This window comes from Chiloscyllium punctatum, chromosome 1, assembly GCF_047496795.1.
Source record: "Chiloscyllium punctatum isolate Juve2018m chromosome 1, sChiPun1.3, whole genome shotgun sequence".
Classification (NCBI taxonomy): domain Eukaryota; kingdom Metazoa; phylum Chordata; class Chondrichthyes; order Orectolobiformes; family Hemiscylliidae; genus Chiloscyllium; species Chiloscyllium punctatum.
In genome coordinates, this window is record NC_092739.1 from 145,766,457 (window position 1) to 145,785,531 (window position 19,075).

A 19,075-nucleotide genomic window follows, 5' to 3' on the forward strand; every position below is an offset into this window, starting at 1 on the left:
GCAGCCTTGCAGGGCACCAGTGTTGAGGATTGTCATGGGGAGGTGCTGTTGCTATTTATCACTGATTACGGTCTGTGGGTCAGGGAGTCAAGGACCTAGTTACAGAGGGCAGAGCAGAGACCTAGGTCTTAGAGTTTGGAGATTAGTTTGGTTGGAATCATAGCGTTGAGGTGGAGCTGTTGTTCAACGAGTAGGAGCATGACGTAGGTATCCTCGTTATCCAGATGTTCTAGGGATGAGTGGGCAAATGCATGGCTGATACAATAGAACATAGATAAATGTGAAGTTGTCCACTTTGGTTGGAACATCAGAATAGCAGTGTATTATTTGAATAGTGCTAGACTGGGAAAATGGGATGCATGAAGGGATCTTGGTGTCCTTATACACAGTCTTCAAAACAAGCTGCTGCACGCAGTTAGGAAAGCAAAATGGTGTGTTGGCCGTTATTATAAAAGAGTTTGAGTACAAGAGCAAGGATGTATTACAGCAACTGTACAAGATATTGATTCACACCCAGAATATTATGTGCCATGTTGATCTCCCAAGCTAAATAAAACACTTGCCAGATATGAACTACAGTGAAGGTTCAGCAGATTGATTCCAGAGTTTGCAGGTTTGTCATATGGGGAGAGTTTGCTGAATTTAGAAGAGTGAAAGGGGATCTCAATGAATGTATAAAGGTTTGACAGGACTCGACAGACTGGGCGAAAAACTGAAGAAGGGGTCACAGTTTCAGGATATGCAGTAGGCCCTTTCAGGCTGAGACAAGGAGAAGTTTTAAACACTGAGGAATTCTACAAAAGACTGTTTTTGAAAAGTAAAGCTGTCGTGGGGAGTGAGCAGGAGTATGGCATTGAGATGGAGAGTCAACAATCATCATGTTGAATGGCAGACCCAGCTTGACTGACCTTCTGCTATTTTCTACATTGCTTCTGCTCTCCAAACATCCTGCAAACTGATAAGGGGAAGGAGGGAGAGAGGGGGCAGAAAGCCAACTCGGCAATGAGGCATCTCCTGACTTTGTCGCTCCGAGATCAAATCCCACTAAACTTCATATTCGCTGAGATTTTGCCTGAGCTGATTGTTAAGAGGACAGCTGACCCACGTGAATGCTGGGAATTCAAGTAAATTGATCGGAATAGAATGGTCAAAACTAACCTGTTCTTTAAAACGTAAAGCCAACAGTTGTTTACTCCTAATCCAGCAAATGACTGTTTCTTGTGTGGTTGGGATAAGTCAGGTAAAACACCAAAAAAGTCAATAGCCATTTGGTGGGATTAGGGCTGGAAAATAGTGAAAGCTGTACCCTCAGTCTGATCCATCTGCTATACCCCATAGTTTAATTGATAATGGCAGAGAAAGGTACCGGAGTAGAGGACTGTCCAGTATGGGAATCTAAACTAAGACAATACATTGATAAGAAAACATGGCCCATATGGGCAGAATTTTGTTGCAATAATAAAACAGGACCAGGATCCCAAGGGCAGAAGTATTGGGACGATCTTAGGAAATCTCAAGGGAAGCTTGAGAAGGTTACAGTGATAACTTTACTGCTCCTCTGATTTTTTTTTTTATTTCAAAAATATACTTTATTCATAAATGATTTGATGGTCTGTACATTGGATCATGCCATACATATGTCCATATTTACAAACACAGATTCGACTTTATTCTTGTCCTTTACAATCCTGTGCATTTTTTCAATCTTGTATATATACATATATTTGGCTGAGGCATCAGCAGAGCCCAAAAAAACGTCTGTATGGGCCCCCTGTTCTTCTTTCGGCAGGCCGATCTTACACAGTGGTCTTTCCCCACCGCGCCTTGGCGGCAGCTGCCCCAAGCTTCAGCGCGTCCCTCAACACGTAGTCTTGGACCTTGGAATGTGCCAGTCTGCAACACTCGGTCGGGGTCAACTCCTTCAGCTGGAAGATCAACAGGTTTCGGACTGCCCAGAGAGCGTCCTTCACCGAGTTGATGATCCTCCAGGCGCAGTTAATGTTCGTCTTGGTGTGAGTCCCGGGGAACAGGCCGTAGAGCACGGAGTCCCGCGTCACGGCGCTGCTCGGGACGAACCTCGACAAGCACCACTGCATTCCTCTCCAGACTTCCTCTGCATAGGCACATTCCAGAAGGAGGTGTGTGACAGTCTCGTCCCCCCCGTAGCCACTTCGAGGGCAGCGTGCGGTGCGGCAGATAGTCCGGGCGTGCATAAAGGATCTCACAGGCAGAGCCCTTCTCACCACCAGCCAAGCCACGTCTTGGTGCTTGTTGGAAAGTTCTGGCGATGAGGCATTCTGCCAAATGGCTTTGACAGTCTGCTCAGGGAACCGCTCGACAGGATCCGCCCTCTCCTTTTCCCGAAGGGTCTCAAGGACGCTACGTGCTGACCACTTCCTGATGGACTTGTGGTCAAAGGTGTTTTTCCTCATAAATATCTCCACGAAGGACAGGTGATACGGAACGGTCCAACTACTCGGAGCGTTCCGCGGCAGCGAGGCCAGGCCCATCCTTCGCAACACCGGGGACAGGTAGAACCTCAGTACGTAGTGACACTTGGTGTTTGCGTACCGGGGATCCACGCACAGCTTGATGCAGCCACACACAAAGGTGGCCATCAGGGTGAGGGTGGCATTGGGCGTGTTTTTTCCCCCATTGCACCGGTCTTTGTACATTGAGTCTCTTCGGACCCGGTCCATCTTTGATCTCCAAATGAATTGGAAGATGGCCCGGGTGACTGCGGCGGCACAGGTCCTGGGAATAGGCCAGACCTGTGCCACATATAGCAATACTGAGAGTACCTCACACCTGATGACCAGGTTTTTTCCCGCGATGGAGAGCGACCGTTGCCCCCATCTGCCTAGTTTCTGTCTCATCTTCCTGATCCGCTCCTCCCAGGTCTTGGCGCACGCCCCAGCCCCCCCGAACCAAATACCCAGCACCTTCAGGTGGTCAGTCCTGACGGTGAAGGGGATAGAGGATTGGTCGGCCCAGTTCCCGAAGAGCATGGCCTCGCTCTTGCCTCGGTTTACCTTGGCCCCCGAGGCCCGTTCGAACTGGTCGCAGATGCACACGAGTCTGTGCACGGACAGCGGATCCGAGCAGAAAACAGCGACGTCATCCATGTACAGGGAGGCCTTAACCTGCAGGCCCCCGCTGCCAGGAATAGTCACCCCCCTCAGGCTCGCATCCTTCCTGATGGATTCGGCAAATGGCTCTATGCAACACACAAACAAGGCGGGTGAGAGGGGGCATCCCTGCCTGACTCCAGATCTTACAGGGAAGCTATCTGATTCCCACCCATTGATTGAGACTGCACTGACAATGTTGGTGTAGAGCAGTCTGATCCAATTTCCGATTCCCTCCCCAAAGCCCATTTTGGAGAGGACATCCCTCATATATGTATGCGATATCCTGTCAAAGGCTTTCTCCTGGTCCAGGCTGATGAGGCAGGTGTCCATCCCCCTGTCCTGCACGTAGGCGATCGTATCCCTGAGGAGTGCGAGACTCTCAGAGATCTTCCTGCCCGGTACAGCACAGGTTTGGTCCGGGTGGATCACCGATCCCAGAGCAGACCTGACCCGGTTGGCGATGACCTTTGACAGGATTTTGTAGTCTGCATTTAACAGTGAGATCGGTCTCCAATTTCTAATTTCCTCCCTCTCCCCCTTCCGCTTGTAGACGAGGGTGATGATGCCTTTCCTCATGGATTCACTCATGGTACCTGCCCGGAGCATACTGACATACACCTCCAGCAGGTCCTGGCCGATCAAGTCCCAAAGAGCGGAATAAACCTCGACCGGTAAGCCGTCGCTTCCGGGAGTTTTATTCTTTTCGAAGGACTCGAGGGCCTTGGTCAGTTCATCCAGAGATAGCGGCTGGTCCAGCCTCTCTCGTGTTCCGTCATCTAGGACCTCCGTGATAGAGGACAGGAACGACTGGGAGGCCGCGCTGTCGGTCGGCTTCGAGTCATACAGGCTGGCGTAGAAGGATTTGCTGATCCTCATGACGTCAGCCTGAGATGACGTTACCGAGCCATCTTCTTTCTTCAGGCTGCTGAGCACGGAGCTCTCTTTGTGCACCTTCTGGAAGAAGAAACGTGAGCACGTCTCGTCCTGCTCCACCGAGCGGACCCTGGACCGGAAGATTATCCTGGAGGCCTCCGAGGCAAAGAGCGAGGCTTGCTGGCCCTTCACCTCCTTGAGGTCCTCCGTGACATCCACCCCCATCGTCTGCAGCAGGAGCAGGTTCTGCATACTTTCCTGGAGCTGGGACAGTTTTCCCCGCCTCTCTCTCGCCTCCTGGACACCTTTGAGGATAAAGAACCTCTTGATGTTCCCTTTTACCGTTTCCCACCAGTCCGCTGGAGACTCAAAGAGGGGCTTCACGGTTCTCCAACCTGCGTAATCCCTCTTGAGCTCTTCGATGTTTCCCGGGGTCAACAGCTTAGTGTTCAGTTTCCACGTTCCCTTGCCCGCCCGCTGTTCGTCCTGTAGGTGACAGTCGGCCAGCAGGAGGCAGTGGTCAGAGAAGAACACCGGCTTGACGTCGGTGGATCTGACCGAGAGCGTTCGGGACACAAACAGGTAATCTATCCTTGAGCGGATAGACCCGTCTGCCCGTGACCAGGTGTATCTACGCTGCGCTCCATCTGCAGGGGCGCTGAAGACGTCGTGCAGCTTGGCGTCTTTGACCGTTTCCATCAGGGCCCTGGACGTAGCGTCCGGTTTACTGTCCCCCCCGCCGGATCGTCCATCAGCATCAATGATGCAGTTGAAGTCTCCGGCCAGAATGACCGGCCTGGACGTAGCCAGCAGCAGTGGAAGCTGTTGCAGGACGGCCAACCGTTCACTCTTACCCACTGGGGCGTACACGTTGATTAGTCTCACGGGAGCGTTTCTGTATTTGATAACTTTACTGCTCCTCTGATGCTGCCCCACCTGCTGTGCTTTTCCAGCACCACACTCTTGAGTCTAATCTCCAGCATCCGCAGTCCTCACTTTTGCCTTACACCAGTAATGTGCTGTTTACGACAGTTATTAGGAACAGAGCAGGATTTAAATAATGTTCATTATGAACTAGAGGACGCAAAAAGGTAGATCGCAGAATTAAAGTTGAAAATTGCAGCTCAGGACCAGAAGAATCAGGCAAACTTGCTGCAACCCCGCCCCCCCCCCAAGTCACATACACCATCACATTTACTGTAGCACCGTTAGCAGAGATCACGATAAAGATTCCCAAATTTGAACTATCAGCTCAACCATTTATGTTCTTTGAGAAGGTCAGGCAGCAGAAAGTTTTACATGGGCTGGACGAGAGAGGAGGTGAAACTGATTGTAATGTGTTCAGTCCAGTCAGTACAGTCTGTGATTCCAGCCCCACTACATGCAGGGGAAAGGAACCCTTGCCCACATGAAAAAGTACTTGGTTCTAATAAAGGTGACCCTGTGGATGAGTTGAATAAGTGCTGGTAAAAGAAAGGGGAGCACCCAACTACCTTTGCCAGTCGCTTACAGGCACACTTTACAGGAGTTTATGGAGACTTAGACAGACATCAGTTATCTGAGGCTGACCCAACTGAGTGGGCAAGGATTCTAGTTTCCCATGCCACCAATGAGAGCTGGAAGGTCTGTGGGAATTTTGATCCCACAGAGCCAAGCCACAATGAGGCATGGATTCTGAGAAGAATATTCCGGGTGTAAGAGAAAGAAATGAATTAGATAAAGGCGAGGTAGAGAAAGGAGGGAAAATGCTTCTTTTTGGAACTTCCAACCAGGGACTGGTGTGGAGGAATGATGGAAGCTGAGATCTCTTAAAGGAACCCAATTCCACCATGCACAGCCATGGGGAGAGATAGAGGGGGACAGCAGGGGAACACATGGGTACACAGCTCGTTATGCATGAGAACATACAGCCCATATGCTACCGCACTGATAGCCACAGGGTCCACTGACCACAGCAGGACCATGGGGTGATAGAGGGAATCACAAACTCTCGTTTGAAGGCCTAACTTGACAGGCTCAGGTCCATGCCATGGACACAGGCCATCGCATGTACCCCCCACTCCCAGCCTATGATGCATCCACATGATATCAGGCTTCTGCCTCCCCAGTGTGGGCCTGCGGCACAGTGGGATGGGGCAGGTAGACCATTAGTCAATGGCGAGGTCGGAGGCCGCCCTGTCAAGTTTCTTTGGGATACGGGAGGAATCCGCACAACCCTGAACACCTAAAGATTTATAATTTACCCTGGTAGGTTACAGGAGTTTACTGGCCATGTACAGGAGGGGTATATTACTGAACCAACAGAATTTAAACTGGATGACATTACATAACAACACCCTGCTATTTTAATTGACCTCCGCCCCAGGCGCAGAACACATCCTTGGCATTGATTATATGACTAGGTATAACCTTAGTTTCGACCCAGTGAATGCTTGCATATGGCAATTATCTCCAGGCATGAATACCCCATCCATCATCACGATTTGGCGATGCCGGTGTTGGACTGGGGTGTACAAAGTTAACATTCACACAACACTAGGTTATAGTCCAACAGGTTTGACTGGAAGCACTAGCTTTCGGAGCGCTGCTCCTTCATCAGGTGGTTGTGGAGTATAAGATTGTAAGATACAGAATTTATAGCAAACGTTTAGTGTGATGAGTTGAAATTATATATCGAAAAAGACCAGGATTGTTTGTTAAATCTCTCATCTGTTAGAATGACCGTGTTGGTTTCAGTTCTTTCATATGTAAATCACAAAACTTTTTTAGAAGTTACATTGTCAAGTGAACTTTAACAATTGGTGTCATGTTGGCCCAGATACTGTGTGGAAGGTGCGAGTTTCCCTGTGTGAGACTATCTGTGCCACAACGGTCAGACTGATTCTAATCTAAAAAAACGGATTTATAGCATCTTACATTTTACTTTGCTAAAAAACTGCATGAATCCATGTAATTTTGAAAGTACAAATTTATCCCACAAACTTGTGCTTGTGTGTGTGTGTGTGGTGGGGGTGGGTAATGGGTGCCTGTGAGAGAGAGAGTGCGTGTATGTGTGTAAAGGGGTATAAGTCTGTGAGAGGGTGTGTGTGGGAGTGTATGTGAGAGGGTCTACATGAGTGTGTGTGTAGGTGGGAGTTTATGGACCGGTCAGGAAATCAGATGGTTCAGTGGGCCATTATGCTAATCAAATCAGCACAACAGGCAAGTTTTGGTTTAATCCACGGACAATGACTAAGGATCCGGCTACGAGAAAGGTAATTATAAAACACAGAAGGCTTTCACCCAGCATAAACATGACTGTGAGCGTACCCTAGGAGATGTGATAATCGAGGGGTCCAACCCAAAACTACAAAAATAATATGGTTTCCTCAGACAGGCAGAGGGGAAAGTGTCCAAGGTGGTTGGCAGTTTGTTACAGCAAGGAGTGTTGCCTGCAGCCATCACTAATAATGCTCCAATTTGGCTAGTCAGGAAACCAGATGGTTCACAGCATGTAACCATTGATTATCAAGAACTTAATAAAGTCACCTCTCTCACTGCACCAACAGTAGCTACCAGCCCGACCTCAATAATGAAGCAAGTCCCACACGCGAAGTATTTCACAGTACACGATGTCATCAATGGTTTCCGGTCCATACCCTTGAATTAGTCCTGTCAGTACAAATTCACGTTTATCTTCCAGGAACAACTGTATACCTGGACTTGTCTACCCTAAGGGTTCCATAACTCACTCTTGATTTTCAATAGACCATTAGCCAAGGGACTAGAAAGGTGTTCCTGGCCTGGCTGCATAATCCAATATGTAGGCGACCTGCTTCTACAAACAGAAACAAAGGAGGAGCACATTCAGCTCCTGGATCTGTTACACGGGCTAGGATTCAAAATGATCCAGCTTCTGCTGGACGGCCAAATCAAAGATGGGTCTGTGAGCCAGATTCAAGCCGCATGATGGACACTACTACTTCAGGGTCGGGACATCACGGTCAGACCACCACCCCACCTTTCTAGCCAATAACCTAAATTATAGGGGAAGGCCACATGACTGTCAGATGATAGCCACTAAACACCCCAACAGCCATCAGAATTTATGTAAATGGATGCTCCACAGTAGAGGATGGCAGTCGAACCACTGGCAGTGGGATATACATGACCGACACTCAAGGACAGCCACTGGTTGAAGTAACGTTAAAATTACCCTGCCATCTGAGTGCCCAGTTTGTGGAATTAGCAGCCTTGGCCGACGTAGTCACCTACCCCGATCTGTTCCCTCCACCCGAAGATATATATTCGGACAGCATATATGTGTGCTACAGCCTCAATGAGTTCTTACTACACGGAAAGCTAGAGGTTTCATTTCTACTGATGGGAGACCACTTCCATCAGTCGAAAGTGTGTTGCTGGAAAAGCACAGCAGGTCAGGCAACATCTGAGGAACAGGAGAATCGATGTTTTGGGCATAAGCCCTTCATCAGGATGCTGTCTGACCTGTTGGGCTTTCCCAGCAACACACTCTTGACTCTGATCTCCAGCATCTGCAGACCTCACTTTCTCCCACTACCATCAGTCGTCTTGATAGTATATACTACAGGCCACCAGTGGAAGGAAATATGTCATAATTCAAGTTAGAAGCCATCACAAAACATCCTCAGATGGAAACCGCAGAGCTGGCGAATTAGCCAAAAAGGGGCTCAAGTAGGAGAATTATGGCAGCCGCCCCTAGGTGAGTAGGACAATACAGCTACTGCCAGTCAGACAAATATAGCGGACCTTTGACAAGAGCAGCACCACGCGATTCGTTAAAACAGATTATGGCAGAGATTTATTTGGATGCCTACGCTAGGTGGAAAGATTCCCTACAATACGGGATAGGTTAATCCTAAAGGTACGAGTCTGTGTGGTCCTGACTTAGGACAGGAACCAAATTATATATCAATACCATGACAGGCATGGGCACCGGGAACAAAGGCCACTACGGAACACATGAAAGAACGGTGTTGGTGGCCCGAACTACATAAAAGTATAACACACTGCATAGAGAACTGTCTGGTGTGAGCCCAGAACAATCCAGACATGTATGCCTGGAAGGGAGAACTAAGACACACACATCCAGTGGAAGGGCCCTGGACAAAGCAAATGGACTATATAGGTTCCCTACCACCATGTAAAAATGGATAGACCTACACCCTTATCGTAATAGACACTTTTGCAAAATGAGTCGTGGCTTTTCCTGTTAGGGCTAATACAGCCAGCTACCACACTTATCCTAACACAACAGGTGTTTACAAGATGGAGTCTACCCAGCAGTTTCACTGCAGATCAGGGAATCCACTTCACCAGCCGAGTCATGCAGAATGCAATGACTATGCTTGGTAGCAAGAAGAAATTCCACATTGCATACCACCCCAATCCAGTGGGATCATAGAGAGAATGAACTGTGCTCTGAAAGGGATGATTAGGAAAACAGTGCAACAGAATAACAAGACCTGGAGACAGTACTTCCGTTTGTCCTCATGATGGTCTGCAACACCATTGCCAGCTCTACAGGATATGCCCCCATACCCTGAGGACTGGCTGACCCATGAAAGGAACCGATTATGTGTTCGACCTGGACCTGACAGAACCTGCACTCACTGCACTCGCCCACGAAAAAGCCATACAGCAGCCCAGTGAGAATATCAAAGCCACTCAGTTAGCAGCAGCTGTTAGGTCAGGGACCAAAAAGAAAGTAAGCAAGGCTTACTTCGATAGCAGAGTTAACACAGTCAAATACCCCATAGGATAGCAAGTAATGCTACACATCTACAATCTAGCTCCTTTCTTTGCCCTCAATATTCGGGTCCACACATGGTGGTGAATAAAGCTAGCACCTCGGTCTATAAGGTTCTACTAACCATGGGGTAAAACCGACTGGGACCATGTGGACCAGTTAATAGCCTTTGTCACACAACACAGCCACTCTCACTACCTTATATATATATGGCAGATACCACAATTTTAGAACAAATAACAAGACCAAGGACACCCTATGACAAATTCTCAGAGCACCCTCCCACCCGCTTATGGAAATGATACACTTCCATCATGATCACTGACGGCAGCTTTCACACCCAAGGGACCCCCGAATGCTTTAAGTGACTCAATGGGAGACTATTTGACAGATTGGAATCACTTACCGCTCACTGGCATAACAGACATATCACAGATTCCTGAGAATCTCCTCTCAGTCAGGCAACCCGAACATTCCCGAGTCGCTATAATGCATACTCTTAACAGCATCCCTTCACCAAGGCTAATACAGACTGAACAGACTCACTCAGACTGCCTGATAGCAATTCCTGATGTTTCCAATAGGGGGAGGAATAGTAAACCAACATGGGAACCAAGAGAATTACAGACAAAGCAGACTTGTTCAGACTCCTGGACAGCAATTCCACGTCACCAATAGAAGGAATGACAACACCAACAGGGAAATCGGGAGACTGATAGAACACTAACAGGAGAACAAGGATGATTTAATACAGACACCCCAGTGACAGGATTCAGATTGTCTGCTGGGTGCCCATTTGACAAATGCATTGATTCAATGATCCAAGTGATGAAACTGCTCCTGACAGCCACCCAAGGACTATGTGGTAGTCACTCTTACCAATACTTCATCTGCAGATACATCTGTAACCAGCAGATTGATGAGGTCAAATATGTTTTTTCCTTTTTGTTGGTTCCCTCACCACCTTTCGCTGACACAGACGAGCAGCTAGGGCTGGACAGAGCAGAAAGAGTGAAGCTGTTTCCACTTATAAAAGCTAAAGGAATGAGAATGAATAGATTAAATGCGATGTGCAAATGAAGCAAGGGTGTTGACAGAAAAAAGCTTTTTCATAGAGCAAATGATTTTTGTATGCAATATACTGCTGGAAATACAGTGGAGACAGGTTCAATTGAGACATTCAAGACAGCAATGGGTGATTATTTGGATAGAAAAGGTGTGCAGGGATATAGGAAAGCATGAGACTGGCACTAGGTAACAGAACCAGCATAGACATAATAATTCTGTGATTCATGTGAAGTGTTATCACAAGGATTATCTCCCTAAATATTGACTGGCTCCCACATAATTTTGACTAGAGTCCAAAATTATAAACTGAACATGAAATGGACTGAAAGATACTGAATGGAAGACAAAAAATAAGTGAGACACGAAAAGTGAAAGGCATAAATCAAACAATACCTAGCTATCTTAGTCTTGACGGTAAAAGCATTCATAATTTACATTGTTGATTAGAGGACTGCATTGAGAAGACAGGACAAGCAAATTTTGACACAAAAGTTGATATATTAGAGGGATATTGCATTGCACTAACTGAGAGAGCCAAAGGAGTTTTTGAAATGCTAGATGAAATTTATCAACGTAAAATTGTGCCATTAGAGCTGAAAAACACATAAGTAAATTGTCAATGAATAATAAACAATATATTTAAAGGATTATGCAACTGTGTTATTTACAATGATTTGTGATCAGCCAATCATGGGAGGAATATTATTAAGAGTTAAACAAGTTGTTTGATCAGTTACGAAGAGCCAGCTTGATTATAAATCTGGCTAAAAGTGAAATTGCCAAAGCAGAAATAGCTTATTTGGGCCACACTGTGGAACAAGGCCTTGTAGCCCCTAGAATAGCAAAAGTAAGAGCACTATGAAATTCTGTCTTTAAGTTGAGGCATTAAACCAAGGCCCATCCGACTAAATGATCACAGAGCATAGTGCTTTGGACCAATGTTTAAATCTTACTTAATGTAAGACCATTAGAGTACAAGAAAAAAGAACAGGAGTAAGTTGTTCTGCCCCACAAGCCTGCTCCACCATTTGCAGGATCATAACATTTCCTACCCCCTCCCACATAATCACAAAAAAATTATCACGTTGTTGGTGGAGCTTGCTGTGCGTAAATTGGATATTGTATTCTTATGTTACAACAGTGCAGATAGATGGGATTAGAGTAATTTTGTTTTAGTTGATATGCATAGACATGGAGGGCCGAAGGGCCTCTTTCTATTCTGTCTAGCTCTGTGAATGTGTCAACAGGAATGAACACCTTCAGCTTACATTTTGATACCTTGTCAAATAATTTAGTTAATGACAATGGATACGTATACAGTATTTTATGTTTGATATAAATTGCTTACTTTTAACAGTATGAACAACATAACACCCGTAAAGGCGTGGAACAGCAGCATTTACTCATCAAATCTTAACCTTACACATTGTGTTTCTGGATGTTCAAACACATTTAGAATGATGGTAAAAAGAAAACTGGCCTAGTTTTGCAGTTTTCAACAAGTAGTTTATTCAAAACAAAAATGAAATAAACACCCAAAGAACTTGTTTTTTAATGAGCACATTTATTCCAATTATAGCTTTAGCTTAGCCATTGTCCCAAAATACCAAAGTTTTAAGAGTCAGGGATTCAGTCAATGTCTATTTACATTAGTGCGATCAGTGATAGCAGAATTACTGAAAATAGTAAGCTGACATTTAATCCATTCAACATATAGTAAATTAGCATAGTCTATCCACTGAATGCACTATGGAGAACTTGGTAAACAGCTGTGTCATGTTTTCAAATATGCCATGATCAAAACTCAAATAACTTAATGGGACTATGCACCATATGTCATACAGGTCAGAGTACAAGCTGGCGTAAGCTATGTCTTCCAAATATTGACCCAACCTGGCTTCACCTCAATTACCTGGCAATGAGTGCTCCTAAACTACTAAAAGATAAACTTAAAAATAAACTTAAAAAAATCCACCAAATTTTTTCCTTATCATAAAAAAATAAATACAGGTTAAGAAACTGCAGTTATTTGTACATTTTAAGAAAAAATATAATTGTTAGGAGCGAATGATAAATCAAAGACATTTACATTTAAAACTAGTTTTTTTAAAAAAAGATCAATTTTAAACTGTGAAGTTTTTTTTAAGCCACAACTTGAATAATTAAGTTTTGGTCCAAAACTAGATACATAAACATGATGTTTTAATCATTGAATTTAATTGGTCTTTTTCCCTCCCTGTGCAAGCTACTAACATTAAGCTCCACCTTTGCACAAAGGCTATGTGAATAAGGGAAAAGTTGGAAAATGAGGCAGTTGCGTCTAAAAGAAAGTGATGGTAAATCCCAGGCAAATCTTTCACATTTTAGAAACGTCCAGATTACTCACTTACTTTCTTAAAAACTTATTGAGACAGAAGCTTAAACAAGTAGATTTTAAGAACAAACATAACAGATAATTCAATATCCTTCAAGTTGCAGCTCGTATGTACAGTACACAGTAGCTATGGTTAAAGAATGTTCTTTTGCATTGTCCTATCAAGATTGTATTTCCAAACTTATTACGTCGAAGCCCACACATCTTGTAACTTGTACAGAACTTTATAACAAGTTCCATGTATCTTTAATACAGGAGAAAATAAAATGGTTTGAGATATGTTCTAACTTTACAAGACCAAAGTCTTGTGAAGAACCAGGACATTGTAGATTTTGGCTTATGTGAAAAATTATGCAGGTAGTATATCCAGTACATTTTAGTTCAGCCTGTGCAGGCTCGCAAAACAAAAAAAGCTTTTCTTAAAAGCAGTATTTTTCTTATTGTATTCTCTTTACAGGTCTGCATTTCTACAATATAGTAGCATAGGTAAGCATTTCTGAAGGCGTTTTGCCTTTCTACAAATCTCAATAATGGAAAGTACTGCTTCTACTTCAAATCTGATAAATAAAATGGCACAACATTGAAAATATAAAGTCTACAATTACAAACTTGTTAATTGCCTGAGAAAGAGATGGTCCAAGTGAAAGGTGTCAGATTTAAATGGTACTGATCAATTATGACAGAAGGGTATTTTAAACTTGATTATTTAACAAAGTTGAAATAAAACAGAACACTGGCGATGACCATTTGATTCAGGGGCAGCAACTCATAAAGCCACAGATTTTGTGGTTATATGACTTAACTCTTATCTTGTTTATCCCTTGAATTCAATGAATACCCTTCCAAGCAGCTACTAAATAAATTTGATCAACATCAATCTGAACATCAGCCTACGTTACTCAATAAAACTGCTGAAATTAGACTAATATGCTAAACATCTGCTACATATAAAATTTTTAGCCAATATGAAGCTCATGGTACCAACCTCTCAAATCAATAAGATATGTACACAGGTTTGGGTGTATTAACAAATACAATATTACAAAATATTACGAAAGCATTTTTCACTTGAAGTTGGCATAATCCGAAAATGCATCAATGTATTCTTGCACGACCTTGTAGCAAAATTCATACTGTTCCTGAGGAAAACAAGAATAAGTTCCTGTTACATTACACGATAATTGATTGCAACACCATTAGGCATTTCATTTTTAAAAAATCATGAATCACAAAGAAAATATCCAAATGGAGAAGAGTTTTGTAATGCTAACCCCAAAGCTTTATTTAGTTGGTTACAGAATGGTAGTGATGCATTTTTGTCATGCCCACAAAACATAAAGAGAGTTTATTTTTCTTTAAAGCTACACTCTTATGTTTGATTGTTAAAATAGTCTCTTACTGGATTTAAAGTAGCTACTTTCAACATAGAATGGGCTAATGGTTGCTTCTGGAAATTTCCAGTAATTAACAGAGCAAAAGTCAATTCAGCATCTTTCTGGAATGTCACATGTCCCTTTGCATATCCTAGCCAATCCTGAACAGAGGAAATCATTGAAACTCATTATGGTTGAAGTGGTGATAATTGTTGTTTCCTATAACACCCAACAGTTTTGAAGACATCAAAAGAAACATGCCCTTCTGTCACATGATTGAAATGTTTTGCCTTTTGAACAGTTTTAATTGTTCAGCCTGAACTCTTTTATAAGTCTGTGTTTTAACACTGAAACAGAAAGCAAGCAACAGCAGGCAGCACTAAAGCCTGACTCTAATTGTGACTTCTTGAAACATGATTTCTGTGAAAAATCTGTTTTTGGCCTGACATGTGAACAAATTCTCAGTCAGCAATAATAATACTGCCTCATTTTCAAATGTATGCACCTATACTGGATGTTCACGTAATCGACTCTGATTCACATGCATTCATGATTTTTTGTGGTGATGGTGGTGGTCAGTGGCTCAGTTGTTAGCACTGCTGCCTCACAATGCCAGGGTTCCAGGTTTGATTTCACACTCGGGCGACTGTGTGAAGTTTACACATTCTCTCTGCACCTGCGTGGGTTTTCGCCAGGTGCTCCGCTTTCCAAAGACAGTCCAAAGACGTGCAAGTTAGATGGATTGACCATGCTAAATTGCACAGTGTTCAGGGGTTTAGGCGGGTTGGCCACAGAAAGTGCAGGATTACAGGGATAGGGTGTGGGAAATGGGTCTGGATAGGATACTTTTCGGAGGGTCAGTTTGGACCCGTTGGGCTGAATGGTCTGTTTCCATAATGTAAGAATTCTATGGAATTGCACTGGGATGTTTCTGGGAGATTTACAATGAAGCAGGCAAAATTTTACTCAAGTAGTGAAGGTTCCTTTGGGGTTGTTTCAGGTTTACTGGTCTAGCCAGGGGCAACTCAGGACCTCTTTTATCACATTATTAGGAGCAGAAACTTAACATCAACTGAAGATGGCAGGTTTTTCCAAGCTGCCAGTCTAGTTACAGGGCTAGAAACTGCAGAATCACAGTGACCCCACACAGTGATGGACATCAAGGTATCAAGGAGAATGCAAGGGAGGTTCAAAATTGAATCAATCTTGGAAGGCTGAGTGTTTGGGCATTGTTCTATTTAAGTGGGCTGAGCTCCACTGAATAATCCACTGCTCTTGTCAAAACACCTTTCACTCTGATGGACTCTTAAGAAGCTGCAAACTGACAAAGGGAGTGGGAAACTTCAAGTTGGTTGCCTGTCTCCATTCGATGGGCAGCTGAGCTACTGCTTCCATGGCAGTAGTGTGAAAAAGTAAAAGTTGTCACAGTCCCATATTAGAGAGAGAGAGAGAGAGAGAGAGAGGCACAGCTGGGGTTGAATTAAACTTTAGGGTCAACAGCCTCAGGGAAAGGTAAGGTTGGCATGGTCAGGTCTTCATGGTGACATCAGCCAAATGAGCTGACTGTACCCCACAGAATGCAGCTTACAGTAGGAAAATATCAATTATCTCTGCTGCCTTCAGCCCTGCCACCCAGGGATTGCTAAACTTTTACCTTGTAAGTAATCTTACTTCTCTCACATTTGGGAAGTTTCTTACGTCAACTTAAATTCTACAATCCAATCGTTCAAAATATTGTTGGAGTACAATGCCTAAGCAAAAGAAAATCAATCTTCAAAAATGTACTGGACTTGTGTACACTGCAATTTATTTTGACACCAGATAGCTATTGCAATCAAGTTCAGCTTTAAATTTGCAATATCATTTGCCAGATCATGAAACAGAAATTGGAACTCTGTATTGTTCTTTAACTGCTTATTGGAAATTGGTCTCACATGATTATAACACCATAGACACAGTAGCTGAAATTAGACCATTCAGCTCATTGAGTTTGCTCCGCCATTCAATCTTGGCTGATAAGTTTCTCAACCTCATTTTCCTGCTTTCTCCCTGTAACCCTTGATCCCGTTGACAATCAAGAAATTATCTATCTTCATCTTAAATACACTCAATGACCTGGCCTCCACAGCTTTCTTTGGCAGTGAAATCCTTAGATTGACTACTCTCTAGCTGAAGAGGTTTCTCCTTATGTCCGTTCTAAAAGGTCTTCCTTTTTCTCTAAGGCTGTGTCCTCGGGTGTCTCCTACCAATGAAAACACCATCCCAACATCTACTCTATCCAGGACATTCAGTATTCTGTAAGTTTCAACTAGATCTTCCCTCCACCCCATTGAGTATAGACCTAGAGTCCTTAAATGTTCTTCATATGTTAAGCTTTTCTTTCATGGGACCATTCTCGTGAACCTCCTTTCAACCCACTCAAGTGCTAGTGCATCCTTCCTGAGATATGGGGTCCAAAACTGTGCACAATATTCCAAATCTGGCCTGACCAGAGCCTCAGAGGTTTAGAAGTCTATTCCTGCTTTTATATCCAAGTCCTCTCAAAATAAATGTCAACATTGCATTTGCCTTCCTAACTACTGACTCAGCTTATAAGTTTACCTTGAGAGAATCCTGTACGAGGACTCCCAACTAGAATTAGAACTTTGCACTTCAGACTTCTGAATTTTCTCCTCATTTAGAAAATAGTCCATGCTCCTATTCCTCTTACTAAAGGGCATGACCTCACACTTTCTACCATTGTACTCTATCTGTCACTTCTTTGCCCACTCTTCTAACCTGTCCAAATCCTTCTGCAACCTCTGTGCCTCTTCAATGCCACCTATTCCTCAACCTATCTTTGTATCATCTGCAAACCTAGCCAGAATGCCCTCAGTTCCTTCATCTAGATCGTTAATGTATAAAGTGAAAAACTGTGGTCCCAACACTGAACCTTGCGGAACACCACTTCTCACCGGCTGCCACCCTGAGAAGGATCCTTTTATCCCCACTCTCTGCTTTCTGCTAAACAGCCAAGCTTCTATCCATGCTAGCACCTTGCCAGTTACACCATGGGCCCTCATCTTATTCAGCAGCCTCCAGTGCAGCACCTTGTTAAAGGCCTTTTTGACATCCATTGGTTGCCTTTGGTCTAACCTGCTTGTTACTTCCTCAAAGAATTCTAGCAGATTTATCAGGCATGACCGCCCCTTGATGAAATCATGCTGACTTGGCCCTATTTTGCCATATACTTAAAAGTATTCAGAAATCTCAACCCTCACAACAGACTCCAAAATCTCACCCACGATTGAGGTTAGGCTAATCAGCCTGTAATTTTCTGTCTTTTGCCTTACTCCCGGTTTTAAACAGGGGTGTCACGTTAGCTATTTTCCAGTCCTCTGGGATCCTCTATGACTCTACCAAGTCCTGAAAGCACAACACTAATGCCTCCACTGTCTCTTCAGCTATCTCCTTTAGAATTCTGGGCTGTAGTCCATCTGGTCCAAGTGATTTATCCACCTTCAGGCCATTCAGTTTTTCTAGCATCTTCTCCACCATACTCAGCTCTGTCCAAACTCTCTTGAATTTTTGGAATATTACTTGTGTCTTCCACCGTGAAGACTAACATGAAATAACTATTCAGTTCCTCATTCCATGTTCCTCACTACTATCTCTCCAGCTTCATTTTCAAGTGGTTCAATGTCCACTTTTGCCTCTCTTTTGCCCTTTATATATCGAAATAAACTCTTACAGCCTTCCTTTGTATTACTGGCTAGCTTACCCTCATATTTAATCTTCTCCCTCTTTATTTCTTTTTTTGTTGCCCTCTATTAGTTTTTGTAAGCTTCCCAATCCTCTGGTTTCCCACTGCCCTTTACCACATTATATGCTTTTTTTTTGCTTTTATGCTATCTGTGACTTTCCTAGTCAATCATGGTTGCCTTATCATCCCTGTACCATGCTTCTTTTTCCGAGGGAAGGACCATTGATGTGTCTCCTGAATTACTCCCAGAAACTCCTGCCATTGCTGTTCCACTGTCTTTCCTGCCAGACTCCTCTCCCAGTCAGTTCTGCCCAGCTCCTCCTTCATGCCTCTGCAGTTGCCTTTATTCAGCTGCAATACCGTTACCTCTGATTCTACCTTCTCCCTTTCAAATTGCAGAGTAAATTGATCATATTATGATCATTGTCTCCTGAGGCTTCTTTCACCTTAAGCTCCCTTATCAAGTCTGCCTCATTGCACAACACTAAATCCAGTATTTCCTATTCCCTAGTGGGCCCGACCACAAGCTGTTCCATAAGCACCATCTGTGTTCGACCATTCAGATGAATTACTTCAGGAGACGGACGCCAGGGAGAAGTAAATAGTTCTTGGAGTTCAAGCTGCAAGGAGTCTGAAAGTGATTCATTTTGGAAGGTTGAATTTGAATGCATAATACAGGGTTAAAGGCAGGATTATTGGCAGTGTGGAGGAACAGAGGGATCTTGGGGTCCATGTCCAACAGATCCC

The 19,075-nt window shown here is 44.0% G+C and overlaps 1 protein-coding gene across 5 annotated transcripts in view; it reads right to left on the bottom strand.

Annotated features, from left to right (window-relative positions):
• Positions 1-12,377: 12,377 nt before the first annotated feature.
• The window catches only part of ptpra (protein tyrosine phosphatase receptor type A), a 291,473-nt gene continuing 284,775 nt past the window's right edge, over positions 12,378-19,075 (bottom strand). For all 5 annotated transcript variants that reach the window (XM_072576685.1, XM_072576703.1, XM_072576713.1 and 2 more), the window contains one exon: positions 12,378-14,352. In XM_072576685.1, the coding sequence (XP_072432786.1) occupies positions 14,278-14,352 (75 nt within the window). In that variant the 3' untranslated portion in view covers positions 12,378-14,277. The remainder of the gene's footprint in view (positions 14,353-19,075) is intronic.